Below are 21,306 nucleotides of genomic sequence, written 5' to 3'. Positions count from 1 at the left end.
ATATTGAAAGAAAGAAGGAAAAGAAAAAAAGAGAACATTCCATCAAATGAGACACAAAGTTGTCCACACACTTCTGAAAGTCAAGATAAATCATTTTACACTTGTATGGAATGCAAACAAGCATTACCCTATGCAGCTGGTGGCATCCCAGACTGTCACCTGCAGTTCAGCTTGATTTTGGAATTCACTTCAGATTGTGCCTGCTGCCTTCACTCCCTACCTCCACCCTGAGTGATGGGTAGCAATGTTTCCGCCAAGGAGCATAGGAACATTTGATCCCAAAATATTTTCTGTGCCATGTTAATGATGGGTTTTTCTCACTAGGGTTTATGTACACAAAACAATAGCAAAAATGTTTGCATTTTAGGGTTTTTTAAAATACATCTCTCATCCAGAAAGTTAAAAAACACAGATGCTTTGTGTGCTGTCATTCAGCCTGATGGTCTCAGCCGCAGAGCACCATAAGGGCAAAAAGGAGGTTGGCATGTTTTGGAAGCTTGTGCATATATGTTCATGTTTTCTCTGAACATGTATGGCACTATAAAATGGCATTTTAAGGGACTGGACACACATGTGCTGAAGCCCGTTTCATGGATGTCATTGGACTTATACTAATGTTGAAGTATGTCGCTATAGTTTGGTGTCTCATCATCTTTAGCTGCATTATTGCAAATTGGGAATCTGGAGAGTAGTGGGATATTAAGTGTAAAATGTGTCGGTTTGTGTGATGTTCAGCTGAGGTTTGCTGTTTTGAACATACTGTTCCTCGCTTTGCTGATCACATTTGTTCAGAAAAGATTGTTTAGCAGTCTAACTTTCTTTCATTTGTGGCTAAATGTCTTCAAATTTTAGCGAAATATTTTTTTTAGTCCTTCACAGAACACACAGTAATAGAAATTAAATTAATTATACATTACAAAAATTTGTAGCAAGTGTGTATTCACTACATGGAGTTGAGAGTGAATTGTCAATGGTAACAGCTCTGAATCAAATTATGTTTCTCGTCTTTTTAACAAATTCCTCAGCTGTGATTCACAGGATACGAGCAGGTCCATAGGATACGAGCTTGGTGGTTACAGCAATGAGTTCGGCGTCCAGACTGATAGGAGAGGACACAAAGTATTTATATGTCTGTGCCTTCCAAACACCCACTTATACAATTGGATCTTCCCATTAGTACCAGGCAGCATTCTGCCTGCTCCCACCTTCTGAATTGTTGAGCTGTGGCTACCCTCTTCTGTCAAGGAGAGATTATTTTTTGCTAATTCTGTTGGGATGCTACTTATTTAAAAAAAAGAAAAAGCATGTTTGAAACATGCTGTCACTTACAGAAGAGATGATAGAAAGACAAAAATGTAAATCAAGTTAGCTTGTCTTCCCTTTTTTGCATCTATTGCTGCAATGGAAAAAAATGATTGTGTCCATTTCTCTTGATACTGATTGACTTCTTCAGATTGACATGAGTGAATTTGGGTAGCAGTAATAGACATAGGTTTTATTAAGCATGAAGGGTATTCCGACTTGAGAAAATCTGAAAAGTAAAACAGGAAACCGGACAGTTTATTCAGAGGAAATACAATTCATTTAAAATCACAAGAAGCGATTTAAAAGCTTTGATTCTCAACGCATTGAGGAATTCTCAAAGCACTGATCTGTCATAAAATCTTGAAAAAATATAGCTGACTTGACAACCTCTGTGTTGCTCGATTAATACAGATTGTTGAAAATTCCTAGACTTGTATTCCACTGCTTTATATGTGCCATGGTATTTCCTTTAGTTTTGGAGAACTCAGATTAAATTTGTGATCTCAGACTGGCAGAATACTGAGGGAGGTGATAGTAGTGGGTGATACTGCATCTGCTTCTTTATATTTGCAAGAGTTTGCAGACATGTTTATGTTTAGCTGGAATTCATGATTCCCAATCCATGTTTTCTGACCTCCTAATGATTTGAGTAAAATGTTTATATTCCTCAACTTCAAAATATAGTATTTGACAGCTCATTAAAAAAAGCAAGCAGCTTACATATAGATTCTTACTTGTGGGTTTTGCCATATTCTTTCAGTATCCTTGTGATTTTCAAATGGAAACCATGTTTTGAATATTGCTTCACTTCTTTTATACATACGAGGCACAAGAAGTATAACAAAAACTAAAGAAGGTTCTTGGAAGCTCTCTGGCTGTGCACTTCTGTTGTCCTCAGTGTAGTGGAAGGGGCCAGAGGTAATACCCATACTTATTCCCTACGGAGAAATTCACTGTGAATCTAAGTCCCTTGGTGTGTTTTGGAAAACTTATTTCCTGGAGGCTTCCATTTTTCTAGTTCCTTTCCTTGGGTGTTTGTTTGTTCAGCTTTTCTACTGGATAAGAAGTTGGTCACCACAGGAGTGTCAAAGTGAACAGAAATCAGTTGTAGCTGGGAACAAAAGTTGTGCTCTTAGCTGTGGAGACACTTTCTATCACATGAGCTTACCTAAGTGAAGACAAAAAGTAATCAGATAAACTACTAGGAAGGGAAGTTATGGTTAAGGTACAAGGAAAATAATAATGAAAAAGACAAGAAGAAAAACAGCATAATTGCAGATGGTGTGGACCTGTGTCATAGGAAAATGTAGTAACCTCCACAGTGACATATAGGTAGATTGGTCACTTCAGCACTGGAAGATAAAATGGATGATTTTGTATGGGAGGTGACTGCCTTGCATCTGGCTCTGCTAGGATTTCTGATCGAAAAACTCTGTATTAAAACAAGAGGAATGTGGTCAGACATGCCGAGGGAGAGCTGGCAGGGGCACAGGAGACAGAATGTTCTCAGACATCTCTGGTTCTGGTTGTGTAAGTTCTGGTGTCTACCAAATGGGCCCTGACCACAAGATCTGGAACTGCTACTTAGATGCTCTGATAGACTCATACAAGTGTAAGGTAGCACTAGTCGTACAAACTTCAAAGGATAACTCAAAACTTTTACAGTAAGAACTTGAGAGCCTACTTGCCAGGCATATAAAATCAACACAGTGCAGCCTGTGTAAAAAACTGTTGTGGGAATGAAATAGTTGCTTCTCTTTTATTATTGTGGTGTGTGACCAAATAATTTCCTACCAATAGCAAAATGAAGCAAGATAATAAAGCAGCATAAAGTAAATGGCATAAAAATGCCTTTTTTTTTTTTAGTTCAGAACAGGAAAAGGCTAACTTTTTTTTCCTTCTGACTGCAGACTGTTAGCACAAGTGCTTCAGGGAGTACAAAAAAACAAACTGTATTCAGTGTGGCTGGTTAAAAAGGAAAATCTGAGTAGTCATAATTTTTTTGTTTTGTTTTGTTGGGTTTTTTAACTGTGTCTCCCAGCAATGTCATGACTGCAGTATAATGCTTTAGTTTTGAAGCAGGATCTTGGATTAATTCCATTTCTGTGTTGGTAATTTTAGTCCAAATTTAGTGTAATATCAGTGTCATGTAAGGGAAAGCAGCTTCTAAGTTCACTTTGTGCAGTAGTTCTGTCTGGCATTTTATATGGCCAGTTGTAATAAGTTGTGGTATCATTCAGCTAATCATTAATGGAGTTTAAATGTCTAACAGATATAAATATTCTTGCTGTCACTGAATAGACAAATTTGTTTGCCTGCTGTAAATCTTACCTTCCGTATTTACCCATAATACACTTGCAAAAAAGCCCCTATATCCTTTATGATACTTTTATTTTTTGTCTCTATTTTGGAAAAAATAAAACCCTTACTTTTTGCTAATACATCTTACACTTTGAGTGCATTAAAACAGCTCAATTGATAACTTCTGATTTAAAAACTTCTGAGAAGGAAGTTGCATAACAAGACTGGGAGCTCAAATATGTGAGTTTTGGCAAAGAGCTGCGGAAGAAAGGCTTGTCTGTAGCAACCTTGCAAGAAAAGAGCTTGACATTTTGAAAAATTTTTATTGACCGGTGTGAACAGGGAACAGGAAGTCAAATCACTCTCACAGGCACTCTGCAGCCTCTTCCTTGCTGACCTTTAAATGCCACTTAGTGTCATCAGAAAGTCAAGGAAATGCTAATAACAGGGCTTTGGGTAAGAAAGTTATATATAAGGGACATATTTTTAAAACAATCATAAGCTGATTTCCATGTTTATACACATCTGTTTTTGTAAAACTGAATTCTCCAGCAGTACAGTTATATTTTTAAGAGATTACTCTTACCTTTATTTAGACACGACTTAAAAATTTTCCAAATATCCATAAGATACCAGAACTTCTGTTTATTTTGAAAAGGAGGTAGTTTGAAAAAGACAGTTTACAATTGCATTCTAACTTGATGACCTTGGAACAGAGACTGGCTTTAGGCTCTTAATCTATCTTGCGTTGAGTTCAGCAGGTATGGGACTTTAGAAGTCTTGTAGAAAGCTGACTGCTTGGTATCTTCTGAAAATGAGAATGGTATGCATACCTCACCAGGGTACTCTTAGCCTTCATACTTCCGTGTTTTAAGCAGTCCTTATTTGCCCTGCAAAAATGTCTTTGATCGCTGAATTTCAAATAGAAGAACTAGTAGGAAAAAATGTTAAAATTGAATTGCTGAATCCCAAGGAAAACACCTGGTGCATTAAGAAACAGAAAGTTCCTTGGGTTTCAGAAGTTTATTGAGAGGGGGAAAAAACCTAGCTGGCAAGTTTAACATGAAATGGTGATGACACGTGATAGCACCATAGGTTGGTACGGCAGTTGTTTCTTGTCTCTTGATGTCTTCATGGAGTTGAAATGGACTAATCCATGGTTTTGCTTCAGTACATATTCCAAACCTATGCTCAGCTAGGGTCTAACCTGACCTATGCTGGTCTATCTGGGTTTGTATGGGGTTTGCTTTAATTCAGGGGGCAAAAAAAAAACCCAAACCAAACTGTTTTGTTTTCTTTCTAGTTCACATTAATTAATTGCTGTTTGAACTGGTAGCAAAGTGCTCCAAGACTGGTGGCTTAACAAAGACTGTGATTTTGCAAATTGAGAGACATTTTTGAAAGCTCTTTATATAATTACTTTCCATGACTTTTTTTAATTGATTTTTTTTTCTTTTTTCCTTTTTTTTCTTTTTTTTCTTATGAAGCACATGGATTCTCTGAACTGATTTGGAATCTAAACACAGTATTCATGCTAACCTGTTTGTCAAATGAAACAGAGGATAAGAGCTGACTTTTTTTAGCCAGCAACATTGGCTTCAATTCCTGAGCTTGGCTTTCCTCACTTGCACTGCTGTAATTTGAGTAATTCAATTGGTTCTTTGATAACAAATTAGAAAAACAAGAAATGAGAGATGGTTAGAGTATTTGGCATGTGTATATCATGTCCCTGCAATTTTGCTTGATTAATGTTGTATGCTCTTAATAGTTGCCTGGCTAAACTGCCTGAAAAACAAACCTCCAAAATCCCATGATTTAGGAAGAAACTGCATTGCGTCTAACCCAACATAAAATATAAAAGCTGGGTTAGGTGTTGTCTCTCGGTATTAGTTTTAAAAAAATAAAAGACATGTCATAATCACTTGTGTCAGTGTTTTTTGTCTAGGATTGGTTTTTTTTCTCTTAAAGCTAGTGAAAATAACTACATACATGGGAGAATTTGAAGGTCTGACTCCAGTTAAGCAAAGCTCTTGTTGCTGCATGAGAGGGCTTTCAAAACTAGTTCAAAACTGTCCTCATTCCATTCCCCTGGAAGCTGTGGCAAGTTTTTTGTTCTAGGGCAAGTGTATTTACATGAGCATTCTTGAAATGCTCAGTAATGGAATAATGGGCTTGATATAAAGGTTGTACTTGGAAAAGAAAACATAGATGAATTTGCAAGGCTGTGGTTTTTTTCTATCATTCAAGTTGTTTTATTAAAAACTACTTATAGTGTCATTGAAGTATTACCTTTCCCTCCCCCCGCCATATCTTCTGTTAGGAAATCCAAGCTTAAAAACAGGACAAAGCAGCTTTAAACTGCTTAGTTGTTCATCACTGTATTCCTTCCCAATGACCTGTAGCTTGGAAAAGGATTCTGATAGCTCTTCAGCCACAAGTTAAATTGAATATTCATTTTAAACTGGTTACGGTTTATCGTCTTACCAGCACTTTGTATTTTTAGAGCTAGGGGGGAAGTCTTAGGGCTTTTTTTATTATTTTCACACATCTTTGTCTAAAATTTCTCCACCCTTTTATCTAGAAGAAGAGATAAAAGGATTAATAGAGTCAAAGCATACCTGCAGAACCCACTTTGAAATTTTTTTGTTCAGATCTTTTGTAAATGTGTGAAAAGAGGAAACTCTATTTCCCTCCATGAACGCATTGTTTCTGTAGGAGTAAACAAACTTTATTTGATAGGACCTTGTACAGTACACACTGATAATGACTTAAAACTTTCAGCTTACAGATGAGATCATTATTTTTTCTATTGCCCAAGGTACAGGGCCAAGACAAGACTACTTCTCCAGAAGATTATACCTAATCTTTTAAACAATACCTTCTACTTCAACCTTTTTTCCTTTCTTTCCTAGAAGGGTAAAGGTGCTATTGATGCCATTCAATTCAGAGAAATTGGTGATGAAAAAGATGCAGCAAACACTTCTTTCAGTCAGAGAAGACTGTGCTAAATACATTATTCCAAGTTGAAGCATGCTGTGCAGTATGCAACATAAAACTTAACAAAAGCATCTAGGTCAGTACTTGGCATCACACACACGGTAAATGCAGAACAAGGCACAAATCTTTTTGCATCTCAGTTACTTACACAGGAATCTATGGAACATGAAACTTTCCCAGGCAGTAAAGGAGCCTGTATTATACATATTTTTGCATTGCTTTTTTTTAGCTCTTTATGCTTTATCAATGCTTCCTCAATGGTCCTAAAATGAAATTAATTGTTTTTAATCTTGCTGCCTGTGTTTTTCATTTTTACCTAAGCTTGCAGTTGGCACTTGGGGAAGGAAATTGTCTTTCTTTTTTTTTGAATGTAATGGCATTTGGGGTGGCCTTTAAGATTCCTGCCAGTATGTATTCTGTGGTTTTGGACAAAATTCCACCAGAGAGCTATATGTCCTTGATGGGAGAGTTTTGAAATTGTGGTAGCATGTTCTGTTGTGATAAGAACAGCATTATCAACCATGCTCATCAGCCTGTGTTTCCAGAAGAGCTATTCAGCTCCAGGTCATGGTGAAGTGGTATCAGTGGTGATTCCACAGAAGATATTTCTGGGAAGAAGTTACAGTCAAATAACTTAATTAAAAAGTAAAATCTTCAGTTTAATATGGAAGGTTCTCTTAATTAAAAAAGTAGAAGGTGACTCAGATTTTTTTTTGGGGGGGGGAATCTCTTTGCAAGATTTTTATTAGCAGAGTAAAAAGAGGTATTGAATTTAAGGGTAAAAACGAAAGTTAAAATGCACATTTTCAAGGAATCCTAGTTCTAATCTTTTGTATTTGTAGATTTGCTGCTATGTGACTGCATATGTTTCTCTTTGTATATTAATATAAAAATATCTTAAGATTCTGAAATCCATTAAACTTTTTCCAATGATTTTATTGAGTTTTCAGTGAGAACTAAAGGAATTTTTAACAGTTAGGAATTACTGAAGTAATTTTCTGTTTCTCCTTTCATCTGGGCCTGTTAGAACCCAGAATGGTGTCTGTCAGTAGGACTTCTTTTCACCAAGTTAAATAGTTGTTTTCAGTAAGTTGTAAGTGATTATGCGTGATTGTGCATGTAAATTTGAAATAGTGTAATGGTAACAGAATTTCTCTTCTGTAAATCTGCAGAGAAGACTCAGGTAAATCTGGCAAAATAGACAAGCCTGAGACACTGACAGAATTTTATTAATACAGTGTTCTCATTTAAGAGTAAATCTTGCTTCCAGAAATGTGTAACACTTGTAATTTAAATGCAACTGCAAATGCATTTGGATAACTGTAATTATGAGTCTTGATTTGAACTTTATATTTTAACTAGCAAGCAGCAGCAGTATTCCCATCAATACTACTGTTAAACCACAGTAGGTGCTTATCGTGCCTCCTGTCTTATTAATGCTGCCTGTAAGCTTTGTTCCAGTTGACCTTTGGAAGTTTCCAAAAGTTAGAGTTTGCAATTCAGCAGGTTTGGCAGAGGAACATACATGATTATTCATATCATTGTTTAAACGGTAACCAGATGTGTCTTGTTTTTCTTCTTTCTTTCCCATTGTTTTTAAAGAGTGATGTTAATCCAAGATGTTAATCCATTTACAGGGTTTTTCCACAGCACCAAATTCCCCTTCGGTGAATTCTCGTTCCAGTAGCCTGGGTTCATCACTGTCCCTTGGTAACATCTCTGGAATGACAGCAAACCCAGAAGTGAAAAAGCGCAGAGCACCTCCTCCACCAGTTGCAACACCAGTATTGCCGAACACGGAAGTGAGGGGACAAGAGAGGACAGCAGCACAGGTAATAGTGCCACTGCTGAATGGGCTCCTTTGTTTGCTGTGCTGGGTACCATCCATTCGTTCAGCAGTCATTCACAGGTATTTTGATAAGCCGTTAGCGACAGCTGACCAAAACTCCCATCTTACAAGATAAAATTATCACAGGTCTTAGTGTTTTGTACACATTTACTGAGCTCTCTTTAGACTGCCCTGAGCTTTCTGCCCTGTCATGAATCATACTAAATCTGAAAAGTTTTCTGAAGAAATATGCTAAGAGAAGGAGGGTAAAGAAAAAGTAAGGCAGAAAAGCTGGAAACTATATAAGGTATCCTTACTGACTCCAGGGCAGTCCTGGAGAACAGGTGAAAGTTCTATCGAGTGACAAAAGCCTTCAGCATACTGTTTTGTCCAGATACTTGTCAAGTTATCACCTGTATCCCTGTTTCCAGTGCTGCCATGGGATACCAGAATATCTACTCTGTTTTCTGAGTGACTATGTGACCTTTTAAAGCAGTGCTCTGGTTTTGTTTTTATAAAAGGTCACTGTTCCGCAGTACATTATTGAGAATTAAACAGAAATGGGGGGAAACCTTTCTGAGGACCTAAGCCTTTGAAAAGTATAGAGCTAAGGGAAGAGGAAATTGCTCTGCTTTTACAGTGGCACTCAGGTGTGTGTTACTAAACCTGCACAAGTCTTCTAGTTCCACCAACAATAGTATAGTAGTCTAAATGTAAACTGTAGAAATCGGTATATAAAGTTATATATGGATGCCAAGGAAGAGTGCAAGGAACCAATATCGTGAAAGCTGTGTAGTGTGGACTGACTCTTACCTGCTCAGGGCTTGTCAACTATACAGCAGACTGATTTTGGAAAGCAAACTGTCCTAGTACAAAATGGAGTCAGAAAGGAATCTTTGAGTTCACTACAGAGGAAGAGGAGAGGAGCCTGGAGCTCAGTCTCACTCCCTGTCACTCTCTTATTTATCTACATTAGGACATATGTTAAACACCTTCTCAAGTGAAGCATTCTGTAAGTAAAGTTGATGCACACTCTTCGTAAAGGATTGTGGAATTTCATTTTCCCATTCTTAGGTTATCTAAGTGTGATTGCTGGAACATAGTAGTGTTTCATCTTTCAAAATTGGGGTAGATGCCTTGAAATAGCACTTATTTATAGACACAGCTGCAGAGAAATAACAGTATTTTTCTAGCAAAACTTGTTGCAATTTTTTTCTTAAAATTTCCTTTTGAAATTCCTGTGTAAATATTTCTATGAGGTTTCTTGCATCCCCCAGAGTTAATGTGTTTAAGGTAAATAGATCTTTTCATACAAAAATACTATGGCATTTTGACTCCCAAGTTAAACTAGTATGGTAATCACAGACTACATTATTCTGCCATTCTCTTTGGCTGCTCTGCTTGCAGTATGGCATTGAGATTCTAAATTGTGATGTACAATTACACTGCAAATATAAACTCTCCTTAAACATACTAACATTTCTATTTTCAGCATTGCAAATAGGTTAAAATGCTGATTTTCTAAAGCCATAGGTAGAAAAGTCTGTGCTTTATTTTTTGCAAGTAGTATACAGTACAGTATCTACTTCAAATTCTCTAGGAATTTGAAGGAAAACTTTTGGTGAAGAAGGGAAGCAGATGAAGGTTGTTTCAGAGGATTTTCCATAACAAAGTTCATTTTGGGCAAAACAATTATCATTTGTAGCTGACAAAGTCAGTGAAGACCACAGTAGAGGTGCTAAAGTATATTTGGTTGCATTTGTTAAGTAAAGGACATCTTTCTGGAAATAATGGCATAGGTCAAAATGTTAGAAAGTTATGGTGGGTTTCTAAAGCTCCCAGGCTGAAAGTTGCTCAAAGGCGGTCATGTTTGAGCAGCAGTGGAGTAGAATTGAAATAAAACACAAGTTCCATGAAGCAATCAAAAACTAAGGGAAGAAATTCATTATTCAGTATTATGGGGCAAAGTAGCAACGGAGATATTGTTTATAAGAAAGCCCAAATAGTTCAATTTTATCTACGTGCAGACAAGCTAGTTTGCTGTGAAAATAGAGTAAAAAATCTCAGAGTGTAAGTTTATTTCTTTAGTTTATGGGAAAGAATTAGCACTGATCTTTTTTTTCAAGGAAGGACGTCAATTCCTTATTAATGGACTTCCTTCCATAAAAAGATAAGATGTTTGTTTAGAAAACTTTATTTATGTGCAACTGTTACTAACAGGAAGATCCTGCAAAAGGGGAACATGTTTATTTCCAGTGAAGCTAGCACATTAATAGAAAATGAAAAGGTAGTATTCTGAACTTTCAGAAGGTTTTTTCTTTTTTTATCTGTCTGGTTCCATAAAATTGTGTAGGAAATAAAGTACTGTAGCTGTTATGAACACCTGTAACTTTCCAAACCAATAAGCCTGTTATTTTTAACCCATTGTTATGTTCCAAGTATAAATTATTCTCTGGGGTTACATATATCCCATTTCCCTGCCTTGTGGTCTCAAACAGAAATTTCCATGTGTGTGAAGACTGGGGTGTTTTAGTTTATGCTGTAAATTTAGATTTTCTCCACTCATTTTTCTGCATAGGGGACTTATTGCAATATAATTTTACTGTCTTACAGTTTTTATTCCTGTAGGGCTTAGGATAATTTATCTCCTTGTGGATAAGGCCCCTGCAGTAAAGTTATTTGCTTTTTAGTGCAACAACATTAGTTTTCCATATCTATTTAAAGGTAGTGTTTCCTCTGGAACTCTTTTAAATCTACCCTAGAAAATATTCATGTCTGTTCCGAGTGTGCTGAACATGCACTAAGTAGTTTGCAAAAGAATGCAGAGTCAAAGAAAGGAGTCTACAGATTTCTTCCCTGGAGACTTCACCCCTGTTTTTCTTAAACTTCTTCCAAATGATGCTATTTAGAATAATGAGAAGTCACTTGAAAAAATAATCTTCAAAAGGCTAGGGTATATAACAATTCCAGGACAAAATCCAGGAGGTTTGATGCTCATGAAACAAGGAGGTCTTCTTTCTTAAGCTGCAACACAGGGCCCACACAATCCAAAGAGTAGAGCAGAACAATGTAAGGGTGAGTTAAAACTGAACTCCCTGTGACGTCTCTGTCTGTCACAGCACTCAAGAAAATGTGCTAGCAGAACTTCTGCCCCCCACCCCCAAAAAATTATGCACTGTATTAAGAAAATATAAGAGAAAACCTGTATGAGTATGACATTGTAGACAGAGTACACAGAGAAAAGCCACATGTGAAATCTGACAGAATTACAGGCATCTCCTTAGAGGCTTATTCAGTGATCTCTCCCTAAAAGAAATGTGTAAAAGAAATGTCTTTTTCTTGGAAAAAATACCCTTTTGGAAGAACCTGAAGGAACTGTGAAATTGAGTTATTTGAGTATGTAGGAAGTCAAGAGTATTGTGCGCTGGCAAATTAGTTTATGGGAATAATTACTTTTTTGGTTTTTAACATTTATGGGAAAATACAGAGACTGGAGTGAGGGATGTGATAAAGTCAACCTTGGGCTTTGCTTCAAGAGCTTTGTCTATAAAATGCAATGGTTTGTTCAGAAAAAGTTCATAGGGTTTTTTGGAAACAGCACAGAGTTAGATAAGGATTCTTCAGTGCCTTCATGAGTATAAAAGCTGTGGTATCAACTTCAAATGTCAGAAATCAAACATGTAGACTGTTAACTGTGTGTTAATTCAACTGCTACCATTTTCAGATGAGAAGAACCAAAAAATGTAACAGGAGGCATCAGGGATTTTTTTACTAGCCGGTCAAATTCCTGTACTAATAGAACAATGTACCAGATGCAGCATTCTACCATTTGTATCCCAGACTTTAATTTTAGTTGTTATATGGCAAGACAGTGGACTTAAATAAAAAAATTTATTGATGTTTTTAGAGTAGGTGAAGAGCTGGACTCACACTTTTAGAAGGTTGTATTATAAACCAACACAACTTTCAGATTTATTTATGTGTTTGTGTTGTCTCCTGTATGTTGCTATAGACAAACTAATGTGTATAGCTAATGTGGGGTTTTGCCCTGCTTTTTACATTCCTCTCTTCTCCATTTAGAGCTCAAAGCTGTGTTGCTTAGGATGGTTGTTGACTCTGAATTATTTGTCAAGACCATATTTTAGAGCAGAATGCTTGTACCCAGTGTTTGATCAAGGCTGACATTTTCTCATAACTTACTTGTTGAAGAGTCTTACCTGAACAAAAAGGCAAGAAGCCAAAAGAAAGCCACATGCTTACTCTCATAATTTCTGGCAATTTTCTTTCCCATTGTCCATAGTTAAAATAAACCAATTCTATGCCTAAATGAGAGGTTTGGCTTTCAGAGAATTATTGTAATGTTAAAAAATGTATATGACATTTTCATATATTTCCCGGAGAAAATGAAATACACTAAAATTTTTCCAAATGTCTTGCTTATGTAGAAGAGATTTTCAGTAATTGCTATGTTTTTGCCTTCTTCATTGATGATCTCTTATACTGACCACCACACAGGGTGCTCCTCTCCCTCTATGCTGGACATAACAGCCTCCTGCAAAGTATGCTGCCAGTGCATATTGCACTTGAAAGAGTGATGATTCTGCTGGCAGGCATTGATAGGAGTGCTGCAGAGCTGGCAGGACCCTGGCTTAGGCATTCTATCCATTTGGTAGCATTTTCATGCTTTCTGTAGGGTTGCTTTTCTCACAGCAGAATTCCTGCTACAGTACTATTTACTGCCCTTTTATATGTAAACCAATATAAATAGAAAACACCAGGGATTGAAAACTTAGGTCCTCCCTATTTGGTTGAGCATATTAGAAGGAGGAAAAATACTCCAATGAAATGTCCTTTCTGGAAGCCATTGAATTTGTACCTATCTACAGGCAACCCTGAAACACTTGAAATGACACTGCAGATGAGCACAGAATATAGTGAGAACATACCTGGAATTCATTCTGCCAGCAAGAACCACAGAATAATCGTCAAGCAGTAAAATTAAAGGAGAGGCAGTGAAGGAAATGTATGAATAATTTAATATTGGGATCATAATTAACATACTAAATTTTTTCAAATTGTTATTAAAGTGTAGACTCATCCAAATTTTTAGAATCAGTCCCTGAATTTTCATTTCTTAAATTCCCCTTTTGTATGTGTGTATGCTGCACACAGCTTGGAAGCTGCTTGGAACTGTGACCCATAATCTTCCTTAGAATTAAGATATATTTTTTAATGGTGGCCAGGATTTTTAGAAATGGGTAGTTCAGCTGTCCATAATTAGGAAGCTGATTTTGGAGCTTGATGTTTTCTGAACTTTTAAGATGTCAGAAGCTACGTCTGGTTGCTCAGCAACTCAGTATCTGGTCACTGTGATTTTAATATTATATTATTTTCCAATGTGCCACCTTCTGTCACCAAAGGAATTTAAATTGAGGTTGTTAATACAAAAATCTGAGCAAAGCAAGAATTTCTTCCACTAATGTTCCCCCAGCACAGCATGGTTTTTTTGCACAGTCATCTTTCATGCATTTTTGCACAAAGTCGTAACCACTCATCCACCTAGCTTCTGTATAATCTAATACCATGGATTTGTGGTAAGCTGGCTGCGAGGATAATCTTGATTGATATGAAATCACACTGTTACTGTTGTTCTCCTCAGGTTTTCCAAATGACATATTTCCCTGTAGCTGCAAATTAAGCCTTAAAGCCATGGACACAAAGCATCCTGTAGAGCAGTGCAGAATAAGTTCTTGCCATGTACATCTGTGTCAGTATGGATGCCACCAGTAGAGCTCTCTGTCTGTGTGCCCTGTGAGTCTTGAATCTGCCTTGTTCCTGGGTATTTCTAATAAATCTGATATTTCAAATAATAATAATAATACTCTTGCAGTTGGCTTTCCCTCTGAGAAACAGCCAAGTCTTGAGGAAGAACCTTTGTTTGTGTGGATAGCAGCTTTTTTTCCTCATAAATTTTCTTGGACTGAGAGATTTGACATTTTTTAAGAGAAGCATGATAACAGCAGTCACTGCAGTTGTGGGAAGTTGAGGGACAGAAGAGTCACAGCTGAATGAGAACACCTACCGCAGCTTCCTACAGAACTGAGATTTATTGTAGCCAGCTGTCTAAAACCCACTTAATTAACATCACCTATAGAAGCATGGTACTCATACTGGCTTCTTTTCATCTACTTGTTCTTTTGTGCTTCTGCTGTAATTTATTATTGACTAAATTTCACTCTGATCAGAGTCCTGTGTCCCAAGAAGAACAGTTTCAAATTAGTTTAGATTTACCTGGTTGGTAGATCCTAATTTTTATAGAAAGTATTAAAAGTATTGGAGGGGTTTGTTTTTGTACTTACTGCAGCAAGATACATTTATGCTATAGGTATTTTCTTCCCTTCTACCTGGTACTTTATTTCACTTCTTCTGTATAAGGTGCAAGATAATGGGCAGTTCGTGGGGGACATGTGACAGATGTATTCTGTTTTAGTAAGAAACCCAGAATCCAACAAAAGGGTGGACGGCTTCAGATTACTTATCTCCCTTTCATAGGTTACACCTAAACCAGAAATGTCTACTAGAAGTCAACAAGATATGAATGCATGCTTTTTTATCATCTTTTAGAGAGGAAGGGAGGTTTCTCTTGACTCAAAGGTCTTCTGGGTGAGGTCTTCTCAACCTTTTTCTTATGACACATTTCCTTTCTCCCTTAAGTGTTCTGTGAATGTATTTTTGTTTTGCTTTGTGGGTTGGTTTTTTTTTTTTCTGTGGAGCATCCAGAAGTCTCCTTTGAGAATAACAGATACATTTTTTCACATTATGAGGAAGGATGCAATGAATCAGATTTTGCTGTAGGAAAAAGCTGTTTTTAAAAATGTGTCTTTTATTTCTACAACCTACTGTATCTTCTAGGTCACTTCTCAGGTTTTTATAAGTTCCCTGAGAACATGAAAGCAGGATTTATTCAGAAGGAGGAGGAAGAACACTTGACTGACTTTTTAATTTGTTTAAAATGTTGATTTAAAGTTAATTAATGACTGAGTTTATATGCCTTTTCAATTGTTCTGATTTAAATTTTCTTTTTGTGCAGAGGCCTGAAATGTGAATACGGCATGTTATTTTTAGAAGTGTCTTTGCCTTTGTTCATTAACTGAGGATGTCATGAGTGTTAGCTGTGATCTTCTCCAGTTTTTGTGGCACTTGTTAGAATTCTCAGGCAGTATGTGATATCTCTCAACAGCATTTTTCTGATGAGGGCAGGGATATTGAATCTTTATTAAAGATGCTCTTTCTCTGGAGCACTGTTCAAATGCCCAAGTTATGTAAGCCTTAAAGAAGGAAGCTAGTTTTTTTGTATTACAGTTTGAATATTGGGTGCTGGAGTGCACTTTTTACTGCTGTATGATGCCAAATTAAGAGGCTGAGGACCTACTTGTTAGATAATTGGCATGGGGCAATATTTTGATAAGGTCAAAGAGCAGCTGTGTATCTCTCTGTTGATACAGATAAACAAATAATTATTGATAAACCAATTAATAATGGAGATAATATTTATTTTTGTGTGTTTCACATCAAATTCATGTATCAATATAACTTATTTTGAATGTACAAAGCTGTAAATACTGCATGGTAATTACAAAAATTTTCCATTAGGTTTTTAGTAACCATTTTTTTAACTGCTTTTCTTCCAGTCATTCTGCCTGAAATTTTAGTTAGAAGCTAATTTATTTTATTTATGCATTCCTATAGAAGTGTAGAGTTTATGGGTGTCATGGGGTCTTTTGCCTCAGTTTATAGAAAAATATAAAAATAATTTATTTTGTCTTATGCTTTGGCCAGAGTCTTTGGCCTGTTAGTCTGGGATGATAAAACAGTTAAATTTGGCTTGACATTTTTCACAGGTTAAGTGGTCTGGCACAGACAGATAATGACCATCATTCTTGTCCAATAACAGAGATAAGGGGTGCACTTCAGTTCTTTGTCTAAGGAGCACATTGTAGTTCCTTTGTCTGAACAGCAGGTGTGTGAAGTAATTTCAAGATGATGCACCAGAGACTATACTGTTACCTGAAGTAGGAAAGATTGTATAAAATAACTGTGTCTGTAGTAAGTCTCTTTCTACTATGACAAGCAAAGAAATAGAGAAGAAAAATACTGAATAATACTGCTAAATGCTGCCAATGCCACATTCTGGCATGAAGAAATTCAGAGAAAATAGGCGAAAGATATAGTTGCTGTTTGGAAAGGGTAAGAGAAATGAAAAAGTAAAAAAAAAAAACAAAAACAAAACAACAAACAACACACACACACACACAAAAAAAAAAAAAACCCAATCACAAAACACCTCCTTAGGTGGTTTATTTACTGGCAAAATTTCTGGAAATATAATAGAGAATTTAACCAGTTGGCATCTTTGTAAAGATAGTGAATAGGGTAAATGTAGCTTTAGTGAAAGAGAAACCCTGCTTTACAACTCCCTTACAGTGCTGTTGATGTATTCAGCAAGCAGATGATCTAGTGATACAGTGATCTAGTTGATACAGTCTGTCTGGATTTCCACAAAGCTTCCAAGTTCCCTCATCAAGAATTTCATAAGGAAACGAAATCTCAGCTCCATAATAAATAAGGTCATTTTACTCTTAAATAAACAGACACGAAAGAATAGAGAGATTGCAGCTTAGGACTAAATGATCTGCTCAAGTAGTGGTGAAATGTTGCAGAAGCCTTGGAGTATTTGACCATCCATGCTGATCTATTAAGAAATGACCTAAAAAAGAAACAGTGAGAAATTTTGTTGCTCCTACTTGAGTTATCTGGATAGCAAGGACCAAGACTGAGTGTGAAGAGCAACAGTTAGACCTTATGAGACAGTGCTGGGAGCACTTGCAGATGAAAGTAGTTAAATTCAATGTGGGGAAGGCTGAAGTGATATACATGAGAAAAGACCACTCTTAATTTTTCCTAAGACCTTGTAAAATACTGATCTCTCTGCTGGCAGAAACTGATTAGGAAGATCTTAGGATCAGAAGACATTTTTTGTTGAAAAAAGTCATCTCCAAGCTCAATAGCAATCAAAAAAGCAAATCCAATTCAGAGCATTTTAGGAGAGGAAAAGTGGATTAAAATATAGTTTTATTACACCACTACATTGTAAGCTTTTTTATGCCATCTTAAATACTACAACAGTGCTCTCCTTGCTTCAGAAGGATATTGCAGAATAGGATGAGACTCATGGAAGAACATCAAGGGTGATCAAAGGTGTGGAGTAGTTTAGTACAGGGTCAATGGTGCAACTTAAGTAAACCATGATTCTTCATCTTGAAAAAGTCACTGAAGACTATGGATAAAGATTTGACTTTTCAGCCAGCCATTATAAGAGCATTTGGAGCTAATAGGAAACAGGCAGACTCCCAAAGGCAAAGCATGTGGGTCTTCATTTACTTGGTCCACCAAGGTTTTTATGGACACTAAAAGTTTACATGAGCCTAAGAGGAGAGTGAACAAATGCTGTAAGGATGTCAAATCCATTATGAATTTTGAAAGATAAATCACATCAGGAAGTCCCTAAAATTAAGTTGGTTGGTGGCTACAAAAGTATTTGGGAGAAGGTACTATTGAACATACCTTTCCTCTTCTTTTGCTGTCCTGTAGGTAGCTGCCACAGTCTAATAAAGAAGCCTGGGCAGAACCCTTGATCTAACACAGGCAGCTATTTTTGGAGAATACTGAAGAGAGTCATACCCAAATGATTGTCTCATATAATCTGATATCACTCCAGAAAAGTCACTGGCAGCATACACAATGACTTCACTAGGTCTTCTTATCAGTGGTAATTTGATGACCAGAAAAACATGTTTCTCATTAAAAACAGAAAGAGCTGCCTCTGATTGCTATTCCCAGTCATCAGTCTTTGTTTTATGTTCCTAAATGCAGAGCTGCATTTGCAGAATGAAGCTAGAAGTTTTGCCAGTAAATCATAGGATCAATAAGAATTTTGCACCATGAACCCTAAAGCAACTTGCCGGTATGCATTTTATGATGTGGTAGTGTGACTGCAGGACCAAAGAACCCCACAGGACTCTGAGGGTCATATTTGCAGGCCCCTTGGGCTGCTCCTCAAAATACTGAGATGTACTTATACAGCTCATATTACAGATGGCTGGGATTTGTATGGGTGATTTGTATGGGTGAGTCCGGTGGACTCTACAGGACATGTGCCTTTCACTGACAAAATAAAAAGCAGCATGAAAGATGTGATCCCTTTGCATTTCAAATCAGTATCTGATCCAGGTGCATGCCAAATATATTCTCTAGGTTGCAGGTACTCTAAGGAAGGAACGGTTGAGACACTTCTGTCTTGTGCAGTGACAGTGCTATTATTTTACTTAGAAAATGATGATATTTCTACCTTTCAGGAGATAGAAAGGAGATAGAATACTCTTTGGATATTCCCTCTGTCTATCCACTTTTGGCAATATTTTTCTAAGAGTGTATAAGGGTGGAGCTTTTCTTAATGACTTTCACTTAATGGCCTTGTCAAAAAAACCCATGTACAAACTGTTGCCCTTCAAAGACATAAAATTTTGCGATGACACACATTAAGTTTTATAGAAACAATAGTCTCTGTAAGCAATCATAAACCTGAAAGGTTTTATGTGTTTCATATTTGCACTGGAGCTGAACCGGGCTAGTGCTATCCTATTGTAGAGACCATTATCAAGGTGTACAGAACCAATTAGTAGAAACAAGAGTGAGTAGTAAAAAAACCTGTGGTCTTTAAAATGCTCTATACCATGGTAAATGACTAAGAAATTAAAACTCAACAATTCATTTCCAATTTGAAGGTGTTCTGTTCATTTTTAAAGAACTTTGAACATGACATTCAGTTATCTGAATGAGAAATATCCAGACTTGTTCATGTCTTACAAAACAATAATCAGACAGCAAAGATAAAGCCAGCTGACAGCACATCAGATAATGTTTGCTGTGCAGTTTGGATGCTTAATTTAGCTAACAGCTGCACTTTGGTTTGGATAAATGATGCAAGCCAAATTAAAAGAAAAGAGTAAAGTGCAATGATGGCTGAAGGCTTATCTTGCTATCATGTAAAGCATGAAATTTAGGAAGGCTAAAAAAAGCTGCTAGAGAAAGGGAGTAATTTGTACTTCTTTTTATGATAGAAACAGCTCCAAAAATTAATTCTGGTGTATGCACACTTAAACACATTAATTCTTTTAATGTAGTTATTAAAAACTACAGCTTAAATGATACATGCAGTGTAGTGACTACTTTCTCAACATCTCTAAAGAGTAGCAGTTAAGGGTGTGTTGTGTTTTAATAATGTCTTACAGAATTTTCTTCTGTATACCTCTAAAGAAATTCTGTTGTTTCAGTCCAAATTGCTACCCATCCTCTTTATTGGTCCTAATGCTCAACTTTGTGTTACTGCAGATTTATTTACTAACAGCATGTGTCTCATTAAAAAAAAGAGAGTGGCAGAAAGCATTTTAATAAAATGGCAACTCTTTTTTTAGGCAGCCAACTTATTTTCCAACAGCTTTTTTCTCCCTCCTTTTTTTCAACTCTTTTTTCCTGTAATTTTAAATAGAGTAAGGTGTCACAGTGTGATGAATTATTTAAAAGGAGTCTGAGCTTTCTCAGTTCAAGAAGCGATTAACTACAATTGGTTATACTTTTTCCTGAAGCTTGGCCAGTAAGAACTAGGAGCTAGTTCAGAATTTCAGTAGAGGTTTTTGTGTTAGTGAGAAGGTACAGCCTCTCAGAAGTGCAGTTGGAGATAAGACACATTTTGCAACACCCCTTTGAGAAAATCTTTACTCAGATAATGTTCACAGTCAATTAACAGGTTTTACACCAGAAGAACTTTAATTTTTGAGGTCTGCTTTAAAATTATGTTTTTTTACATTGTAAGAAGAATCCACTATGTGGGTTTTTTTGCAGTTTCAGAAATAGGTTTTTTGCAACTTCGTCCAGGAAATAGAAACAATGTCAGTTCAGTAGTGATTTAATTGGTTACCTGCTTTAACTGAAGGCTGAACTTTGTGAAGTGCTGAGTGCTTCACAATTTGACTTGGATAGGCTGTTACTTTAGGGGGATTGGAGAATGTAATTATAAAATTTTGTAAGGTTTCTCCATGGTCTATTTCCTGTTGTTTTTTGAAAAGTACTACAGTCCTGCGCTCTAACCTGGGTAGCTATAACCTCTGAATTGACATCAAAGTTGGAGTTACCTGGTGATGTTTAATATAAATGCAAGAACACAAGCAAGGTAAGCTTACAGTGTCTTTGCATTACAATTTAACATACATAACATAATAATCATGCAAAAATGCAAGAATTGTTTGGCAGGAGGACTTCGATTTTTTTTCAAGAAAACATATGTCGTGAGAGTTGAATCCTTGAATTATGTGCAAGAAGAATTCTTGGAATAGTCTTTTTTCCAGCATCAATAGTGTTCTTGATCTTTTGCAATAATCCAGTTGCTTCTGGCTGTGAGTTCATGGTTCAGTTGCCAACTGTTTCTGAACAGACTATACTACCTGCCTTGGGAATGATACCACAACTTACCATCTGGTGAGATCATGATAGCATCACTTGACCTCCACATGTGGTCTCTGTCAAGCACTTCATTGAAAACTGGCAAGACATTAGGGCCAGAACATACTGTTCTATGCAGCCCTGAATTTTGGCAGGGTTGCAACGCTCAGTAAGTAAACTTCATCTGGCTTGCAAGTCTGAGACAAATAGAACCGGCTGATGTCATCGTAAGCTTTAACTCTCATTAAAGAAGAAAGTATGTGTCAAGTAATTATGAGGCTTTGTTGGGCACGGTATTTAGGGGAAGTTAATAGACA

General features: G+C 36.6%; 1 protein-coding gene across 10 annotated transcripts in view; it reads left to right on the top strand.

The window, feature by feature from the left end:
• The window catches only part of COBL (cordon-bleu WH2 repeat protein), a 203,364-nt gene that overhangs the window by 120,477 nt on the left and 61,581 nt on the right, over positions 1 to 21,306 (top strand). For all 10 annotated transcript variants that reach the window (XM_038129018.1, XM_038129015.1, XM_038129022.1 and 7 more), the window contains one exon: positions 8,241 to 8,435. In XM_038129018.1, coding sequence (XP_037984946.1) covers positions 8,241 to 8,435 — 195 coding nt within the window. The remainder of the gene's footprint in view (positions 1 to 8,240; positions 8,436 to 21,306) is intronic.

The sequence above is a fragment of the Motacilla alba genome, chromosome 2 (genome assembly GCF_015832195.1).
Source record: "Motacilla alba alba isolate MOTALB_02 chromosome 2, Motacilla_alba_V1.0_pri, whole genome shotgun sequence".
In the NCBI taxonomy this organism is placed as follows: Eukaryota; Metazoa; Chordata; class Aves; order Passeriformes; family Motacillidae; genus Motacilla; species Motacilla alba.
The sequence above is the reverse complement of the archived record's forward strand: the minus strand, read 5'-3'. Positions and strand labels throughout refer to the sequence as shown.